Below are 18,534 nucleotides of genomic sequence, written 5' to 3' on the forward strand. Positions count from 1 at the left end.
AATAACAGCCAGCCCCCGCTTACCTCCTGCATTCTGCTCTATTGGGTGAGTGTAAATAACAGCCAGCCCCCGCTTACCTCCTGCACTCCGCTCTTTTGGGTGAGTGTAAATAACAGCCAGCCCCCGCTTACCTCCTGCACTCCGCTCTATTGGGTGAGTGTAAATAACAGCCAGCCCCCGCTTACCTCCTGCACTCCACTCTATTGGGTGAGTGTAAATAACAGCCAGCCCTCGCTTACCTCCTGCACTCAGCTCTATTGGGTGAGTGTAAATAACAGCCAGTCCCCGCTTACCTCCTGCATTCTGCTCTATTGGGTTAGTGTAAATAACAGCCAGCCCCCGCTTACCTCCTGCACTCCGCTCTATTGGGTGAGTGTAAATAACAGCCAGCCCCCGCTTACCTCCTGCACTCTGCTCTATTGGGTTAGTGTAAATAACAGCCAGCCCCCGCTTACCTCCTGCACTCTGCTCTATTGGGTTAGTGTAAATAACAGCCAGCCCCCGCTTACCTCCTGCACTCTGCTCTATTGGGTTAGTGTAAATAACAGCCAGCCCCCGCTTACCTCCTGCACTCTGCTCTATTGGGTTAGTGTAAATAACAGCCAGCCCCCGCTTACCTCCTGCACTCTGCTCTATTGGGTGAGTGTAAATAACAGCCAGCCCCCGCTTACCTCCTGCACTCCGCTCTATTGGGTGAGTGTAAATAACAGCCAGCCCCCGCTTACCTCCTGCACTCCGCTCTATTGGGTGAGTGTAAATAACAGCCAGCCCCCGCTTACCTCCTGCACTCCGCTCTATTGGGTGAGTGTAAATAACAGCCAGCCCCCGCTTACCTCCTGCACTCTGCTCTATTGGGTGAGTGTAAATAACAGCCAGCCCCCGCTTACCTCCTGCACTCCGCTCTATTGGGTGAGTGTAAATAACAGCCAGCCCTCGCTTACCTCCTGCACTCCGCTCTATTGGGTGAGTGTAAATAACAGCCAGCCCCCGCTTACCTCCTGCACTCCGCTCTATTGGGTGAGTGTAAATAACAGCCAGCCCTCGCTTACCTCCTGCACTCCGCTCTATTGGGTGAGTGTAAATAACAGCCAGCCCCCGCTTACCTCCTGCACTCCACTCTATTGGGTTAGTGTAAATAACAGCCATCTTTAAATTTATGGGGAAAAATCAGAACTAAAATAGGAGTCTCATAGGCAAAAATCAGAGTGGCCTTTGGTGACAGGTCTATATTGAGCCCCTGGTACCTTGTATCTCCGGATAATTGCTGATTAGGACCAGAGCGAAGTTCAGCGTGGTGGTTGTGGTCTCAGTCCCAGCAGCGAGCAGGGCAATGAGAGTCATCAGGAGGCTGGTCTCACTGAAATGACCCCCCGAGGACCTCTTCTCCTCCTGCAATGAAACGGGAAACTGGAAATTCATTTTTCTTCAAAGTATAAATATTATAACAAAGTAACAACACCTAAAACAGGGGTCTCCAAACATACTAAACCAAGGGCCAGTTTACTGTCCTACAGACCTTAGGAGGGCCAGACTGTGCCCAGAGGGAGAAATGCCCCATCATTGGTGTCAGTGGGAGGAATAGTGCCCCATCATTGGTGTCAGTAGGAGGAATAGTGCCCCATCATTGGTGTCAGTGGGAGGAATAGTGCCCCATCATTGGTGTCAGTGGGAGGAATAGTGCCCCATCATTGGTGTCAGTGGGAGGAATAGTGCCCCATCATTGGTGTCAGTGGGAGGAATAGTGCCCCATCATTGGTGTCAGTGGGAGGATTTGGAATAGTGCCCCATCATTAGTATCAGTGGGAGGAATAGTGCCCCATCATTGGTGTCAGTGGGATAAATAGTGCCCCATCATTGGTATCAGTGGAAGGAATAGTACCCCATCATTTGTATCAGTGGAAGGAATAGTGCCCCATCATTGGTGTCAGTGGGAGGAATAGTGCCCCATCATTGGTGTCAGTGAGAGGAATAGTGCCCCATCATTGGTGTCAGTGGGAGGAATAGTGCCCCATCATTGGTGTCAGTGGGAGGATTTGGAATAGTGCCCCATCATTAGTATCAGTGGGAGGAATAGTGCCCCATCATTGGTGTCAGTGGGAGAAATAGTGCACTATCATTGGTATCAGTGGAAGGAATAGTGCCCCATCATTGGTATCAGTGGAAGGAAAAGTTCCCCATCATTGGTATCAGTGGAAGGAATAGTACCCCATCATTGGTATCAGTGGAAGGAATAGTGCCCCATCATTGGTGTCAGTGGGAGGAATAGTGCCCCATCATTGGTGTCAGTGGGAGGAATAGTGCCCCATCATTGGTGTCAGTGGGAGGAATAGTGCCCCACCATTGGTGTCAGTGGGAGGAATAGTGCCCCACCATTGGTGTCAGTGGGAGGAATAGTGCCCCATCATTATTTCACTCTCATAGGGGAGTTGGGAGTAAAAATTAAAACTTTTCATAGCAATTCGCTCAGTAAGTGCATGCACATTCCTTTATCTGTAAAAGGGGGCACAAAAATGTATGTGTTTCTTTTGCTGGAGGAATGCTTTTTTGTTCATTTAAAATGAAAAATACTGCATTTGGCCACTAGATGGTACTAAGTATAGGTAATTCGTACGATTTGTTAAGTGCCATCTAGTGGCTAAATTCAATATTTTCCATGTAAATCAATAGAATACATTCACCCAGCACAGAAAGTGGCTTAATAAAATGTTCATAAATTGATTTTTTTTTCATTTGCACAGAGCTAATGTACATGTTTTCACTGAGGGAATTGCTATGCAAATTTCTTTATATATATATATAAATATACCTCATACAGTTCATCCAGGAAAAGGCCAAATAATCATTAGTAAAGTTGCTCTCATCTTATTCTCACAATCGGGAATGTTTCTTCCTGACCTGTGAGTGTCAGTGACATTCATTTCTGAGATCCCTCCAATGATAAAGCTACAGATTCTAGGCGGAGATTAGACATGTGCACTGCCGAAAAACGAGTTCGTTTTCGTTTAATTTGTTTTTTGTTTTTTTTGTAAATTCGAAAATTTCGGAATTCAAAAATTCGTATATTTGAAAATTTGTAAATTCGGATTTTCGAATTTCCGAATTTTTTTGGATTTTCAATTTTCTAGTTTTCGAATTACAAATTTTCAGATTTTCCAATTTCGAATTTTCTCGGAATTCGAAAATTAGAAAATCCAAAAATTTGAATATCTGAAAATTTGAAAATTTGAAAATCTGAAAATTCAGAAATCTGAAAATTTGGAAATTTGGAAATTTGAAAATTTGAAAATCTGAAAATTTGAAAATTTAGAAAATCTGAAAATTCAGAAATTGGAAAATCTGAAAATTCAGAAATTGGAAAATCTGAAAATTCAGAAATTGGAAAATCTGAAAATTCAGAAATTGGAAAATTTGAAAATTCAGAAATTGGAAAATCTGAAAATTCAGAAATTGGAAAATCTGAAAATTCTGAAATTTGAAAATCTGAAAATTCAGAAATTTGAAAATCTGAAAATTCGAAAATCTGAAAATTTGGAAAGTTGGAAATTTGGAAAGTTGGAAATTTGAAAATCTGGAAATTAGAAAATTTGAAAATCTGAAAATTCGAAAATTTGAAAATCTGCAAATTAGAACATCTGAAAATCTGCAAATTAGAAAATGTGAAAATCTGGAAATTAGAAAATTTGAAAATCTGAAAATTTGAAAATTCGAAAATTTGAAAATCTGCAAATTAGAAAATTAGAAAATCTGAAGATTTGAAAATCTGCAAATTTGAAAATTTGAAAATCTGAAAATTAGAAAATTAGAAAATCTGAAAATTCAGAAATTTGAAAATCTGAAAATTTGAAAATCTGAAAATCTGAAAATTTGGAAATTTGAAAATCTGAAAATTTGGAAATTTGAAAATCTGGAAATTAGAAAATTTGAAAATCTGAAAATCTGAAAATTTGAAAATTTGAAAATCTGGAAATTTGAAAATTTGAAAATCTGGAAATTTGAAAATCTGGAAATTTGAAAATCTGAAAATTTGAAAATTTGAAAATTTGAAAATTTGAAAATCTGCAAATTAGAAAATTAGAAAATCTGAAAATTTGAAAATCTGAAAATTCGAAAATTTGAAAGCAAGAAAGAAAATCCGTAAAATTCAAAATAATACCTATTATCTATAGGTATTGTAATTTAATTTCAAATTTGGCTGTTAGTGAATGTAATGAATACAAATTTATGTGAAGTTAGGAATAATGCGAAATAAAGAATGCCACGTCTAAGCAAATGGAATAATATAATAATACCGTATTTTTCGGCGTAAAAAAAGACAATCTTTACACGTAAAAAAAAATCGCCCAAAAAGTGGGGGTCGTCTTATACGCCCGGGTATCAAATGCAGCCGGCCGAAAGTGCGGTAATACTGTATGTCGCTTCGGCAACATACAGTATATGCAGCTGAGCCAATCACAATGAGCGATGTATTCTATTAATAAATACAAAGCCTGCTCGGACTGGAGTAACAACCTCTGCCAATCCGAGCGGGATTTGTATTCATTAATAGAATAAATCGCTTGCCGTGATTGGCTCAGAGCGGTATGGCTCCAACTTCCCTTAAGAAGAAGGAAATATGAAGCCTCAGAAGGGGGGTTGTCCTATACAGTGAGGATAGGCAAAAACTGTAGAAATACAGTCGAATTAGGGGGTCGTCTTATACGCCCGGTCGCCTTATTGTTATTAATTATCATTAATTTGTTACGTTCCATTCGTTTAGATACGACATTCATTATTTCGGATAATTCATAACTTCGGATACATTTCTATTCGTTACATTCACTAACAGCCAAATTTGAAAGGAAATTCCAATACCTCTAATTTAGTAATAGTTAAAGGGGTTGTAAAGCTTCGTTTTTTATTTTCTAAATAGGTTCCTTTAAGCTAGTGCATTGTTGGTTCACTTACCTTTTCCTTCGATTTCCCTTCTAAATGTTTTTTTTTTCTTTGTCTGAATTTCTCACTTCCTGTTTCTCCTCAGTAAACTTCACACCATCATCCGAGCGGTGTTTAGTCAGCCAGAACAGCTTACTGAACAGCTTACTGAGGAGGAACAGGAAGTGAGAAGTTCAGACAAAGAAAACAAAGAAAAAAAACATTTAGAAGGGAAATCGAAGGAAAAAGGTAAGTGAACCAACAATGCACTAGCTTAAAGGAACCTATTTAGAAAATAAAAAACAAATCTTTACAACCCCTTTAAGCTATAATTAGTTATTTCAGATTTTCGGGTTTTTGAATTTTTCGGACTTTCGTTCTTTTGAATTTTCAGATTTTCATTCTTATGCTAGGATTTTGGAATTTCCGAACTTTCGGATTTACGAATTTCCTGAATTTCCGGATTTAAAAATTTCTGTATCTTAGAAATGTAGAATTTTTCAAAATTTCGGAAATTCGTTCCTAATTAGTTTTTATAACGAATTTTGACAAATTAATTAATGCTGAAATTTCAGAGTTTGCAGAATTTTCACATGTTCGGATTTTAGAAATTTCGGATTTCCCAATTTTTTTTCCAAAATCCAAACATGTGTAAATTCGGAAATTTCAGAATTAACTAATTTGCCGAAATTCATTAAAAAACGAATTTGGGAACTAAATGAATTGCACATGTCTAGCGGGGTTGACTTTTCCAGGAAGAATCTGATACCGTTGTTCATGTCCACCTCTTCTGGCACTGCACTGTCCCTTCCTATGAAGAGGCCCTGTCTATGCTGAGGATGAAAAGTTGCTCCTTTTGAAATCTTGTGCTAATTTATTGAAAGCTGAACTTCAGGCAGGTATAAAAGACATCAATTACTGCAGCTCAGTAATAATTAATACATAATAAATAAAAAATAAAAATAAATAAATATATATATATATATATATATATATATATATATTAGGGCTGCGAAAATTAAAGATTAATTCCTCGATTAAGTGATTAATTATTTTGATCGATTAAAAAATTATTTTGATCGGTACTCACCTCTCCGCCGGCTTCCGGGTCTTCAGGAAGTTCCGTCGGAGATCCGGTCACATCACGGACATCGACGTCGCCGGACTCCTCCCCCCTTCCCTTCCTTAGCCGACGGAGGCACTTGGGGAAGGAGGGAGGAGTCCGACGATGTCGATGTCCGTGATGTCACTGGATCTCCGACGGAACTTCCTGAAGACCCGTAAGCCGGCGGAGAGGTGAGTACCGATCAAAATAATTTTTTCATCGATCAAAATAATTAATCACTTAATCGAGGAATTAATCTTTAATTTTCAAAGCTCTAATATATATATATATATATATAGATATATAGATATATAGATATATAGATATATAGATATAGATATATAGATATAGATATATAGATATATATTATTTTTTTTATTATGTATTAATTATTACTGAGCTGCAGTAATTGATGCCTTTTATACCTGCCTGAAGTTCAGCTTTCAATAAATTAGCATAAGATTTCAAAAGGAGCAACTTTTCATCCTCCGTCCGGTGACGTTGAAGTTCTGATTGAACGAAACGCGTACGGAGGGAGAAACTACACATGGCGTCACGCGCTACTGCCCTACGGAACTAACACGATTGTCGGCTTTACATGCTGTGTTTTTATCATCTTTATGTGAGTAGTTTGTGTTTTGAACACAAAAATTAAATCTTATACTTAAGCGGTGAGCACTTAGATCTTTTCTTTCTACCCATGACCCGCCGTCCTTGCTGAGATCTAAGGAGACGTGAGAGAAGTTTATGGTCGGTGTTAACCCTTTTGATACCCGCTTGCATGACCACCTGTTTGCACAGGGGTCCATGCCATAAGGTGGAGGGATTGTCACGCTACTGTGGAAAAAAAAATTACTTACGTCAGTGCTACAGTTTGAATTTAAAACGTATTTGTGTGAACTGTGAAGTCAAGTCATGGATTGTGGAAACCAACTAGTGTTGGGTGATTGTATATAGTGTATACCACATTTACCACTGACTAATGCAGAGTTGCATTGCAAGGAGATCAGCTAAAAGTAGTTGGATCTCTATGTGCATTATAATTAACCGAAATTAGTCGATTAATCGATTAAAAAAAGAATCGATTAATCGAACACAAACATTTTAATCAGTAACAGCCCTAATATTTTTTTTTTAAACAAGCAATATAAGTATCTGAATGTGGCCTAGCATTAGCCACGTACAGTCCTTGTACCGCACAGCTGGAGTGCAGGAGCGGGGAAGCAGCACAGGAAGCTAATCAGCTCACGTGCTGACAAGAAGCATGCTGACAGGAGGAGCGAGCAATGTGACAAAGATGAGTTCATCACTGTGCTGCTTCTCCTTTCACTGTCCAGTCACAAGCTTGGAGGGGGGTGGGTCCAGGAAATGGTTTGAATGATTCTGGCCATCACACTGAGGACATCTAGTGGCAGTAAACAAGTACTGTAGAGAAAATCTGAGAAAAAGTGACTACTGCAGCAAAAGCTGGTTTTGTTACTTTATATTCCAATGAACTTTCATTTTTCTTGTTTTTCTTTTTTTTTTTTTGGGGATCAGCATTAAGTGGTTGTACACCCTCACATATACCCAGTGCAGTGACTGGCCTCAGGTGATACACAGAGATGAGCCAACTTTGTTGAAGCCCCTTTTTGATTTTATTCCAGCATTCTTTTTGGGTATGAGCATGGCACACCTCGACTTGGCAGTATTTGCCCCGCCCTTCTTTGTAAAAACACTCCAAATCTTTCAGATGTCCTCCAGCCAGCAAATGGGGGTGGGGCTCTATCTGACTTGCTGCAGCTTCCAATGCACAGGGTGAGAAGCTCACAGTGTGCGGTGAAGTCAGAGGAAGCCGTTTCAGGCCAGAATAGGAGCCGGTACAACTGTGCCAGGACTGACCGGAGGTTTAAAACAGTTGGAAGCCACCATGATTGGGTCTTCTGCCATCCTCTCACCTCTTTGATCTTGATGAAGAAGTAATCTATAAAGTCTCGGGGGGCTGCCGGGTTCACGGAGTGCCGGTGCTGCTCGATGTACTTCCGGACGAAGGCTTTGAGCTCAGAACTTTCCTTGAAGATTTTCTGCTTCAGGATCGGCACATTGAGGAGGGCGGGGAAGGTGTTTGCCAGCTGGAAGGACAGAAGAAGACATCACAGAGGGGGAGGGGAAACATGTGTCTATCCTGCAACCTCGCTAAGGCCAGATGATGAATCCTGTGTGGGGGATAGGCCTGTGTCCTCACTCTACAGGCTGGGTGCTCAACCTGTGGCCCTCCAGCGGTTGCAGAACTACAAGTCCCATCATGCCTCTGCCTTTTGGAGTTATACTTGTAACTGTATGCCTTGCAATGCCTCAAGGGACTTGTAGTCCCTCAAAAGATGGAGGGCCACCGGTTGAGCACCCATGCTCTACAGCAGGGATATGCAATTAGCGGACCTCCAGCTGTTGCAAAACTACAATTCCCATCATGCCTCTGGCCCTGGGTGTCCTGCTTGTGGCTGTCAGGCTTGCTATGCTTTATGGAAATTGTAGTTCTGCAAGAGCTGGAGGTCCACTAATTGCATATCCCTGCTCTACAGGCTGGTGTGATCGGGCCCTTACCCTATGGTGAGTTGGGCCCTTATAGCCAAAGATACGTTAAGACTTAAAGGGGTGTATTTGATGAATGTTGGATGAATGTGCTGGATGAATGTTTTTTCAATTATTTCAAACGGAAAATACTGAAATTTGCCACTAGACTGTGCTAAATATCAAAGTAATTTCCTAGGGTGTTTAAGCACCACCTAGTGGCCAAATGTTATACTTTACATTTTAACCACTTGGGCCCCAGAAAGTCCCCCCCCCCCCCCCCCGATGACCAAGCAAAGTTTTGCGATTGTTAGTAGGCTATTTCCTGTACTAGATGAATGTTTTTTTAAATATTTCAAACAGAAAATACTGAAATTGGCCACTAGATGGTGCTAAATATCAGTCATTTCCTAGGGTATTTAACACCACCTAGTGGATAAATGTTATATCAGCCCCAGAAGGTTTATCCCCCCCCCCCCCCTCACCCCTCACCCTTTTATGACCAGGTCAATTTTTGAGATTGTTATTAGGATATTTCCTGTGCTGGATGAATGTTTTTTCAATTATTTCAAACAGAAAATACTGAAATTTGCCACTAGATGGTGCTAAATATCAAAGTAATTTCCTAGGGCAGTGATGGCGAACCTTGGCACCCCTGATGTTTTGGAACTACATTTCCCATGATGCTCAAACACTCTGTAGTGCAGTTGAGCATAATGGGAAATGTAGTTCCAAAACATCTGGAGTGCCAAGGTTCGCCATCACTGTCCTAGGGTATTTAAGCACCACCTAGTGGCCAAATGTTATACTTTCCATTTTAACCACTTGAGCCCCAGAAGGTTACCCCCCCCCCCCCCCCTTGATGACCAAGCCAAGTTATGCGATTGTTATTAGGCTATTTCCCGTGCTAGATGAATGTTTGTTTTTTTAATTATTTCAAACAGAAAATACTGAAATTGGCCACTAGATGGTGCTAAATATCAAAGTCATTGGTATTTAACTCCACCTAGTGGATAAATGTTATATCAGCCCCAGAAGGTTTATCCCCCCCCCCCCCCTTTCATGGCCAGGTACATTTTTGAGATTGTTATTAGGCTATTTCCTGTGCTGGATGAATGTTTCTTCAATTATTTCAAACAATAAAATACTGAAATTGGCCACTAGACGGTGCCAAGTATCAAAGCAATTTCCTAGGCCCTAGGAAAATTACTTTGATACTCGGCACCATCTAGTGGCCAATTTCAGTATTTTCTGTTTGAAATTTTGAAATAATTAAAAAAACATTCATCACGCACAAGAAATAGCCTAATAACAATCGCAAAAATTGGCCTGGGGGGGGGGGGGGGGGGGCATGGGGTGTTAGCCTTCTGGGACTGAAGTGGTTGAAATGGAAAGTATAACATTTATCCACTAGGTGGTGTTAAATACCCTAGGACCTAGGATATTTAACACCACCTATTGGATAAATGTTATACTTTCCATTTCAACCACTTCAGTCCCAGAAGGCTAACACCCCAGGCCCCCCCCCCCCCCCCCTGATGACCAGGCCAATTTTTGATATTGTTATTAGGCTATTTCCTGTGCTGAATGAATGTTTTTTTTAATTATTTCATTATTTCAAACAGAAAATACTGAAATTGGCCACTAGATGGTGCTGAGTATCAAAGTCATTTCCTAGGGTATTTAGCACCACCTAGTGGCCAAATGTTATACTTTCCATTTTAACCACCTCAGCCCCAGAAGGTTTACCCCCCCCCCCTTCATGACCGAGACGGCATTGCATTACTTTAACTAACAATTGCGCGGTCGTGCGACGCTGTACTCCAAATAAAATTTATGTCCCTTTTTCCCCACAAATAGAGCTTTCTTCTGATGGTATTTGATCACCTCTGCAGTTTTTATTGTTTGCACCATAAACAAAAAAAGACTTTTGAAAAAGAAAAAAAAATTTTTTACTTTCTGCTATAAAACAACATATTCAATAAATAAAAAACAAAATGTAAAAACAAAACAAAAACTAATTTCTTCATCAGTTGAGGCCGATTATGTATTCTGCTACATATTTCTGGTTAAAAAAAAAAATCCCAATTAGTGTATATTGATTGGTTTGTACAAAAGTTATCGCGTCTACAAAATAGGGGATCGTTTATGGACTTTTTACTTATTTTTACTAGTAATGGCGGCGATCAGTGACTTATAGCGGGACTGCGACATTGCGGCAGACAGATCGGACACTAAGTGACACTTTTTGGGGACCAGTGACACCAGTACAGTTATCATTATTATTATAGAGTCACCGCTCCAAGATGCGGCTGGCAGGACTTTTTTTTTTCCCGTCCTGCCAGCGCACCGCTCCAGTGTGAGAGCCCTCGGGGCTTTCACACTTGAGACACAGCAGCGGCTTAGTGGTTAAAACAAAGGAAACATGAATGTTATCAGGTTATTTATTTGTGCCTATTCATGGAAAATATAACATTTGGCCACTAGAGGGCGCTAAGTACCATAGGATTCGGTTTTGATTCGGTGTCTCCGATGTAGAAACCCGGAAGCGGCGTCGCCACGTCACTTTCCGATTTACTCGGCAGCCGACGGCGCCGATCTTAAAAAGTCCACAGTATTTAAAAATGCAGATTTTGGCGTTTTGAATACTTTGGAGTGCAGAGGAGGGGGTTTGGGGTCTTATAGACAACCCGATCCCCTCCATAAAGAGGACCTGTCACCACCTATTACTGTCACAAGGGATGTTTACATTCCTTGTGACAGGAATAAAAGCGACCAGTTTTTTTTTTTTTTAAAGGGACAGTAAAAATAAAAGTAAATACGAGATCAAAAATGTGAAGCCCCCCCCCTTTCACGCATGCTTGCGCACCAAAGAAAGTGCATCCTTGAGTCGCACCCGTAAATGTAACAGTGTTCAAGCCACACATGCGAGGTATCACCACAATTGTTAGAGTGAGAGCGATAATTCTAGCACTATACCTTCTCTGTAATTCTAAACTGGTAACCAGTAACATTTTTTAAAGCTTCGCCTATTGAGATTTTTAAGTTCCGTAGTTTGTCGCCATTTCACGAGTGTGTGCAATTTTAAACCGTAACATGCTAGGTTTCTATTTACTCAGCATAACATATTTCAAAATATACCAACAAAAATTGGGATAACTTTACTGCTTAGCTTTTTTTTTAAATTCAGTGAAGTCATACTTGCCAACAATCCCGATTTTTTTTCCCCGGGATAATCCCGATTTTTGGACCCTCGTCCCGATTAAAATCCCAGGATTTTGCTTTTGTCCCTGGAAATCGGGACTGTTTTTGTCAAAAACGCCAGCAGCTCCCTTCATCTGTTCCCTCCCTCCCTCCCTTTCCCTCCCTCCCTCCCTTTCTCCCTCCCTCCCTTTCTCCCTCCCTATCTCTTTCTCTCTCGCTCCCTCCCTATCTCTTTCTCTCTCGCTCCCTCCCTATCTCTTTCTCTCTCGCTCCCTCCCTATCTCTTTCTCCCTCCCTCCTCCCTATCTCTTTCTCCCTCCCCCCGTATCTCTTTCTCCCTCCCCCCTATCTCTTTCTCCCTCCCCCTATCTCTTTCTCCCTCCCTCCCTATCTCTTTCTCCCTCCCTCCCTCCCTATCTCTTTCTCCCTCCCTATCTCTTTCTCCCTCCCCCCGTATCTCTTCCTCCCTCCCCCCGTATCTCTTTCTCCCTCCCCCCTATCTCTTTCTCCCTCCCCCCTATCTCTTTCTCCCTCCCCCCTATCTCTTTCTCCCTCCCTCCCTCCCTATCTCCCTCCCCCGTATCTCTTTCTCCCTCCCCCGTATCTCTTTCTCCCTCCCCCGTATCTCTTTCTCCCTCCCCCCGTATCTCTTTCTCCCTCCCCCCGTATCTCTTTCTCCCTCCCCCCCGTATCTCTTTCTCCCTTCCCCCGTATCTCTTTCTCCCTTCCCCCGTATCTCTTTCTCCCTCCCTGTCTCTTTCTCCCTCCCTATCTCTTTCTCCCTCCCTATCTCTTTCTCCCTCCCTATCCCTCCCTCCCCCTGTATCTCTTTCTCCCTCCCCCGTATCTCTTTCTCCCTCCCTCCCCCGTATCTCTTTCTCCCTCCCTCCCCCGTATCTCTTTCTCCCTCCCTCCCCCGTATCTCTTTCTCCCTCCCTCCCCCTATCTCTTTCTCCCTCCCTCCCTACCTACCTCCCTCCCTATCTCTTTCTCCCTCCCTCCCTATCTCTTTCTCCCTCCCTATCTCTTTCGTTCTCCCTCTCTCTCTCTCCCTCCCTCCTCCTCTTGTTCATCTCAGACTCTAACCACATCCCCTTTGAGCCACGCCCCCTTAAAACCACGCCCAATATTTTGCTTAAACCACGCCTGTTAGCGCTCCACATTTTTCTTTCCCCGCTATGCCCTGCCTACAAAGGAATGCCCCGCCCCCTAATTATAATAAGAAAAAATGCATTTGAAAGACCGTTGCACAAATACCGTGTGACATAAAATATTGCAACGACCGCCATTTTATTCTCCATAGTCTTTGCTCATATATATATATATATATATATATATATATATATATATATATATATATATATATATAATATAATATATAGTTTGGGGATCTAAGTAATTTTCTAGCAAAAAATACAGATTTTAGCTTGCAAACAACGCGAACAACGCAACACAGAGATCCCGCTTCTCTGAGGGGAGAAGAGGCAAAGTATGAACACTGATCTCTCTCTTCCCCTAGCTAGTCCCACCCCCCCCCCCCCTTCAGATAGAACACACACTAGGGAACACCGTTTACCCCTTGATCACCCCTTGTGATTAACCCCTTCCCGGCCAGTGACATTTTTACAGTAATCAGTGCATTTTTATAGCACTGATTGCTGTATTAAATGACAATGGTCCCAAAAATGTGTCAAAATTGTCCGATGTGTCGCCATAATGTTGCAGTCATGATAAAAATCGCAGATCGCCGCCATTACTACCAAAAAAAAAATAATAATAATAAAAATGCCATAAATCTATCCCTTATTTTGTAGACGCTATAACTTTTGTGCAAACCAATCAATATATGCTTATTGTTATTTTTATTACCAAAAATATGTAGAACAATACATATCGGCCTAAACTTAGAAAAAAATAGCTTTAAAAAAAAAATGGGGATATTTATTATAGAAAAAAGTACAGAATATTGTGTTTTTTTTTTCAAAATTGTCGCTCTTTTCTTATATATAGCGCAAAAAAATAAAAACCGCAAAGGCGATCAAATACCACCAAAAGAAAGCTGTTTGGGTGCGACATCGCACGACCGCGCAATTGTCAGTTAAAGCGACGCAGTGCCGAATCGCAGAAAAATGCTCTGGTCATTCCTCAGCCAAATCTTCCTGGGCTGAAGTGGTTAAGTAGTTAATGATATTCGTTTTTTCCCCCCCCCTATTTGCCCAGAATGAACGTACGAGTGCTTTTTTTGGGGGGCAATTTTGCATAAATGCAGTTTTGCTGATATGTATTCTTCTACATATTTTTGGTAATATAAATCCCAATAAGCGTATATTGATTGGTTTGCGCAAAAGTTATAGCATCTACAAACTATGGGAAAGATTTATGGAATTGTAATTTAAAAATTTTTTTTTTTTTTTTAACTAGTAATGGCGGTGATCAGCGATTTTTGTCGGGACTGCGGCGGACACATCGGACGCTTTTGACACATTTTTGGGACCAGTGACATTTATACAGCGATCAGTGCTATAAAAATCCACTGATTACTGATTAGTGTTTCTAACTCTAGGGAGAAGGAACTGACTGGGGGAGGAGACGTATTGTTGTTCCTAGCTAGTAGGAACATACAATCTGTCTCTCCTCTCCTTACAGAACAGGGATTGGTGTGTTTACACACACACACATGCCCCTGCTCTGCCTTTCGTGCCCGCGGGCGGTCATCGCCATGCGCATCAGTTCCCCGCCCGCAGTGCAGCGGGCATGCGCGCCTGCTATCCTTACTTAAAGGGCCGACGTATAGCTACGATGGCTGGCGGGAACACGTGCGCATCTGTTACCCTGCAGTGCAGTGGGTGCGCGCACCTGCTATCCCTTCTTAAAGAGCCGATGTATAGCTACGACAGCTCGTGGGAACACGCCGACCTGCCGCAGTATAATGACGGCGGCTGGTCGGCAAGTGGCTAACGTAAGTACTTCAAAGCCTTCGTTAATATGATGATCCTGCTGTTCCTCTCCTTATAACACGATTACCGGTGCAGGGCCGACAACGATCATTGGCACGCTACTGAAACCCGCTAAAGCCAGCCATAGATGGTGCGCTTTTCTTTCCTGCAGGGGGAGCTGTCCCGGCTGAGGCGAACTCACAGTGATTCTTGATGGCCGCTGACAATAATCTCATTAAAAATCTGATATGCTGCTTGTACCCAAGTCGATCGATGGAGTATGGTGGATTATCTAAAATGGGGAAAAGTATTTGATCCCCGAGCAAAACATGACTTAGTAGTTGGTGGAGAAACCCTTGTTGGCGCTTACAGAGGTCAGACGTTTCTTGTAGTTGGCCACCAGGTTGGTCCACTCTCCTTTACGTATTTTCTCTAAATCCTTAAGGTTTCTTGGCTGTCGCTTTGGCCATTTGAACCTTCAGCTCCCTCCTATACATTTTCTATAGGATTAAGGTCTGGAGGCTGGCTAGACCACTCCATGACCTTCAAGAGGAAGCCTGTGATGTCACCGCTCTCCCCACTAGCAGCGAACGTCCATCTTCACCCCTCTGACGTGACGTCACTCCATGCGCGCGGGGGGGCCGCCAGTTCATGGTATGACTCCTATTAGAAACGGCACGATGTGCCCTTTCTAAAGTACACATGCACCAATGACATCGGCGCTCGGCTTTTTTTGTAAATATCTCCTAAACCGTATAGGTTTAGGAGATATTTCCGGCACCTACAGGTAAGTCTTAATATAGGCTTACCTGTAGGTAAAAGTGGTTGTACAACCACTTTAAGCGCTTCCCGACCGCCTCATGCAGATAGACTGTGGCAGAAGGGTGCGTACAGGCAGAATCATGTACCTTTACGTTGCCCTTTAAGAGGCGGCTTGCAGGCGCACGCCCGCTGGGAGCTCCGTGATCGCGGGTCCCTCGGACTTGATGTCTGCGGGGATACCCGCGATCGTCTCACGAGGAGGAAGAACGGGGAGGTGGTAATGTAAACAAGCATTTCCCCCGTTCTGCCTAGTCACACTGATCACAGCTTCCTGTAATCGAGAGCGGTGATCAGTGTCGTGCCACACACAGCCCCCCTCCCCCCCCCCCCCCACAGTTAGAATCACTCCCTAGGACACACTTAACCCCTACAGCGCCACCTAGTGGTTAACTCCCTTCACTGCCAGTCACATTTACACAGTAATCGGTGCATTTTTAATTGTGCTGATCGCTGTATAAATGTGAATGGTCCCAAAATCGTGACACAATTGTCCGATGTGTCCGCCATAATGTCGCAGTCCCGATAATCGCCGCCATTACTAGTAAAAAAAATAATAATAATAAAAATGCCATAAATCTATCCCCTATGTTGTAGGCCAGTGATGGCGAACGTTGGCACCCCAGATGTTTTGGAACTACATTTCCCATGATGCTCATGCACTCTGCAGTGTACCCGAGCATCATGGGAAATGTAGTTCCAAAACATTTGGGGTGCCGAGGTTCACCATCACTGTTGTAGACCCTAACCTGTTAGGGTTAGGGTTTAGGGGTTAGGGTTAAAAAATGTTTTATATATTTTTTGGGGGATATTTATTATAGCAAAAAGTTAAAAATAATGCGTTTTTTTTTTTTTTTCAAAATTGTCGCTATTTTTTTGTTTATATCGTAAAAAATAAAAACCTGCAGAGATGATCAAATACCACCCAAAGAAAGCTCTATTTGTGGGAAAAAAAGGACGTCAATTTTGTTTGGGAGCCGCGTCGACACGACCGCGCAATTGTCAGTTAAAGCGACTCAGTGCCGAATTGCAAAAAGTGCTCTGGTCTTTGGCCAGCCAAATGGTCCGGGGCAGAACTAGTTAAGGACCGGGCCTATTTTCAGACTCTGTGTTTAAAAGTTAAAAATCTGGGGGGGGGGGGGGTTTGTTAGAAAGTTACTAAGAACCCCCAAATGTTATAGATATATATATATTTTTTTTTTTTTTTTCAGACCCTTCATTTCTTTATAAGCGGGCAAACAAAAATCTGCAGGGGATCCAATCATTATTTCCCCCTACTGTATGTGCTGGAATATGATGTTACCAGGGAGCGTTCGATGCAGTTCGCAGACGGCGTACCTCGTGCAGCGGAGAGTGAGTGTTGTATATGAACTTCCTGGTGGTGGTGATCAGTTCCTGGAACTTGGGGTCTTGGTAGTCGAAGTGTTCCCCCAGCAGAGCAGAGCTGGTGATGTTCCCCACCGCACAGCCCAGGACATTGAGAGCGTTGAACGGCTTTCCTAGCAAGGTAGATTAATGTAGACGTAAATCCAACCAGTAAAAGCTGGGACAGGTTGGTGTCATTTCAAACATCATATTTAATCTGCAGCTTTCCCTGGCGATCCTACCATAGAGGACATGGTTCGGGAACTTCCTGTTACGGGGTGACAACACTCTGTCACGTTCTACCAAAAGGGCTCCTGCGTTGTCACCCCGTCACATGGGCTTCCAATGGAGACTACAAGCGCACATTTCAGCACACATTTTGCAGGCAGGGTCCACAGTTGTCTCCGTCCCCCCTGGCTATATGCTTTGCTTTTCTTTTTTAGTACTTGCGTTACCTGAAATCTTCAAGTGGTTGTATACCCTATTACCCTAATTTGTCATTTTTACCTACAGCTAAGCCTACAATAAGGCCTATAATAAGGCTTACCTGTAGGTAGAATTAATATCTCCTAAACCTGTACAGTTTAGAAGATATTCCCTTTGCATGCAGCCTCTGACGTCAGTGGCGCATGAGCTCTGAATGCCCGGCTGAAGGGACCTTGCCGGGAAGAAGACTCCCACGCGCATGCGCGGGAATGACGTCATCGCGGCTCCGGCCACTCACAGTTCAGAAGCCGCGAACCCAGAAGAAACGCAGAGGGCAAGACGTCAGCTCCCTCAGCGTGGACCGGGCTGCGATACGGGGGCTTCGATCTAAGGAAAGTATTTCATAATGAGCTAGTATGCGGTGCATACTAGCTCATTATGTCTTTGCCTTGCAGTGTTTATTTTTTTTTTTTTTTTTAGATGTGCGGGTATACGACCACTTCCAGGTCCGCCCTGTGACATTGCACTGTCCTCATTTTCTTTGCAGCTTCTGCAGGCGGAGTAGTCCATACTGATGCAGGAGTAACCCCCCCCCCCCAGGGTTGCCAACCGCCAGTAAATTGACTGACAGTTTGTATGTGATTTTTTTACAACTGCCAGTAAATATCAGAGACTGATAAGAAAGAAAGTTTAAATCAAACAAATTACTTTGTTATATGTATTGCCAGTGTTTCCATATCATGTTTATATTGTTCAAATATTCACTTTGTTAGTTTTCAATAGGAGTTCTGTAATTTCTCAGGCTGCCAGTAAAAAATGTGCTCCGCCAGTAAATTTTCCATGTTTTGTCAGTAAAAAATGCTGCGGGAGGTTGGCAACCCCTCCCCCATCCCTCCTCCCCATCTCTCCTCCTCCCACCCTCCCCCTTTCTTTTCCTTCCCCATCCCTCCTCCTCCCAAGCCGAGCTGTGTGCATCCAAAGAGACACACAGCAAGGCTTAGCCATGCCCCCAGCTCCCTCCTCCAGGATGTGACTGACAGCATCAGGAGCCTATGGTTCCCACTATTCCCCTCCTGGGAAAGCAGGGAGTGAAGAGAGAAGCACTGCAGATGGGACAGTGCTGGATCGTGAATAGAGAAAGGGGAGGAGTTACAACAGTTTTGGAGTGGGGGGTGGGACAACAATTGGTAACTTATTTATTTTTTTACCTTAATGCAG

At 42.8% G+C, this 18,534-nt stretch overlaps 1 protein-coding gene across 1 annotated transcript in view; it reads right to left on the reverse strand.

Annotated features, from left to right (window-relative positions):
* The window catches only part of LOC143997722 (cytochrome P450 2C8-like), a 58,117-nt gene that overhangs the window by 13,687 nt on the left and 25,896 nt on the right, over positions 1-18,534 (reverse strand). The window contains exons 5-7 of the mRNA XM_077493503.1: positions 16,864-17,024; positions 7,954-8,127; positions 1,245-1,389 (exon numbers count right to left, since the gene is read on the reverse strand). Coding sequence (XP_077349629.1) covers positions 1,245-1,389; positions 7,954-8,127; positions 16,864-17,024 — 480 coding nt within the window. The remainder of the gene's footprint in view (positions 1-1,244; positions 1,390-7,953; positions 8,128-16,863; positions 17,025-18,534) is intronic.

This window comes from Lithobates pipiens, unplaced genomic scaffold (assembly GCF_037356315.1).
Source record: "Lithobates pipiens isolate NorthernLeopardFrog02 unplaced genomic scaffold, aLitPip1_a1.2 Scaffold_19, whole genome shotgun sequence".
Lineage (NCBI taxonomy): Eukaryota > Metazoa > Chordata > Amphibia > Anura > Ranidae > Lithobates > Lithobates pipiens.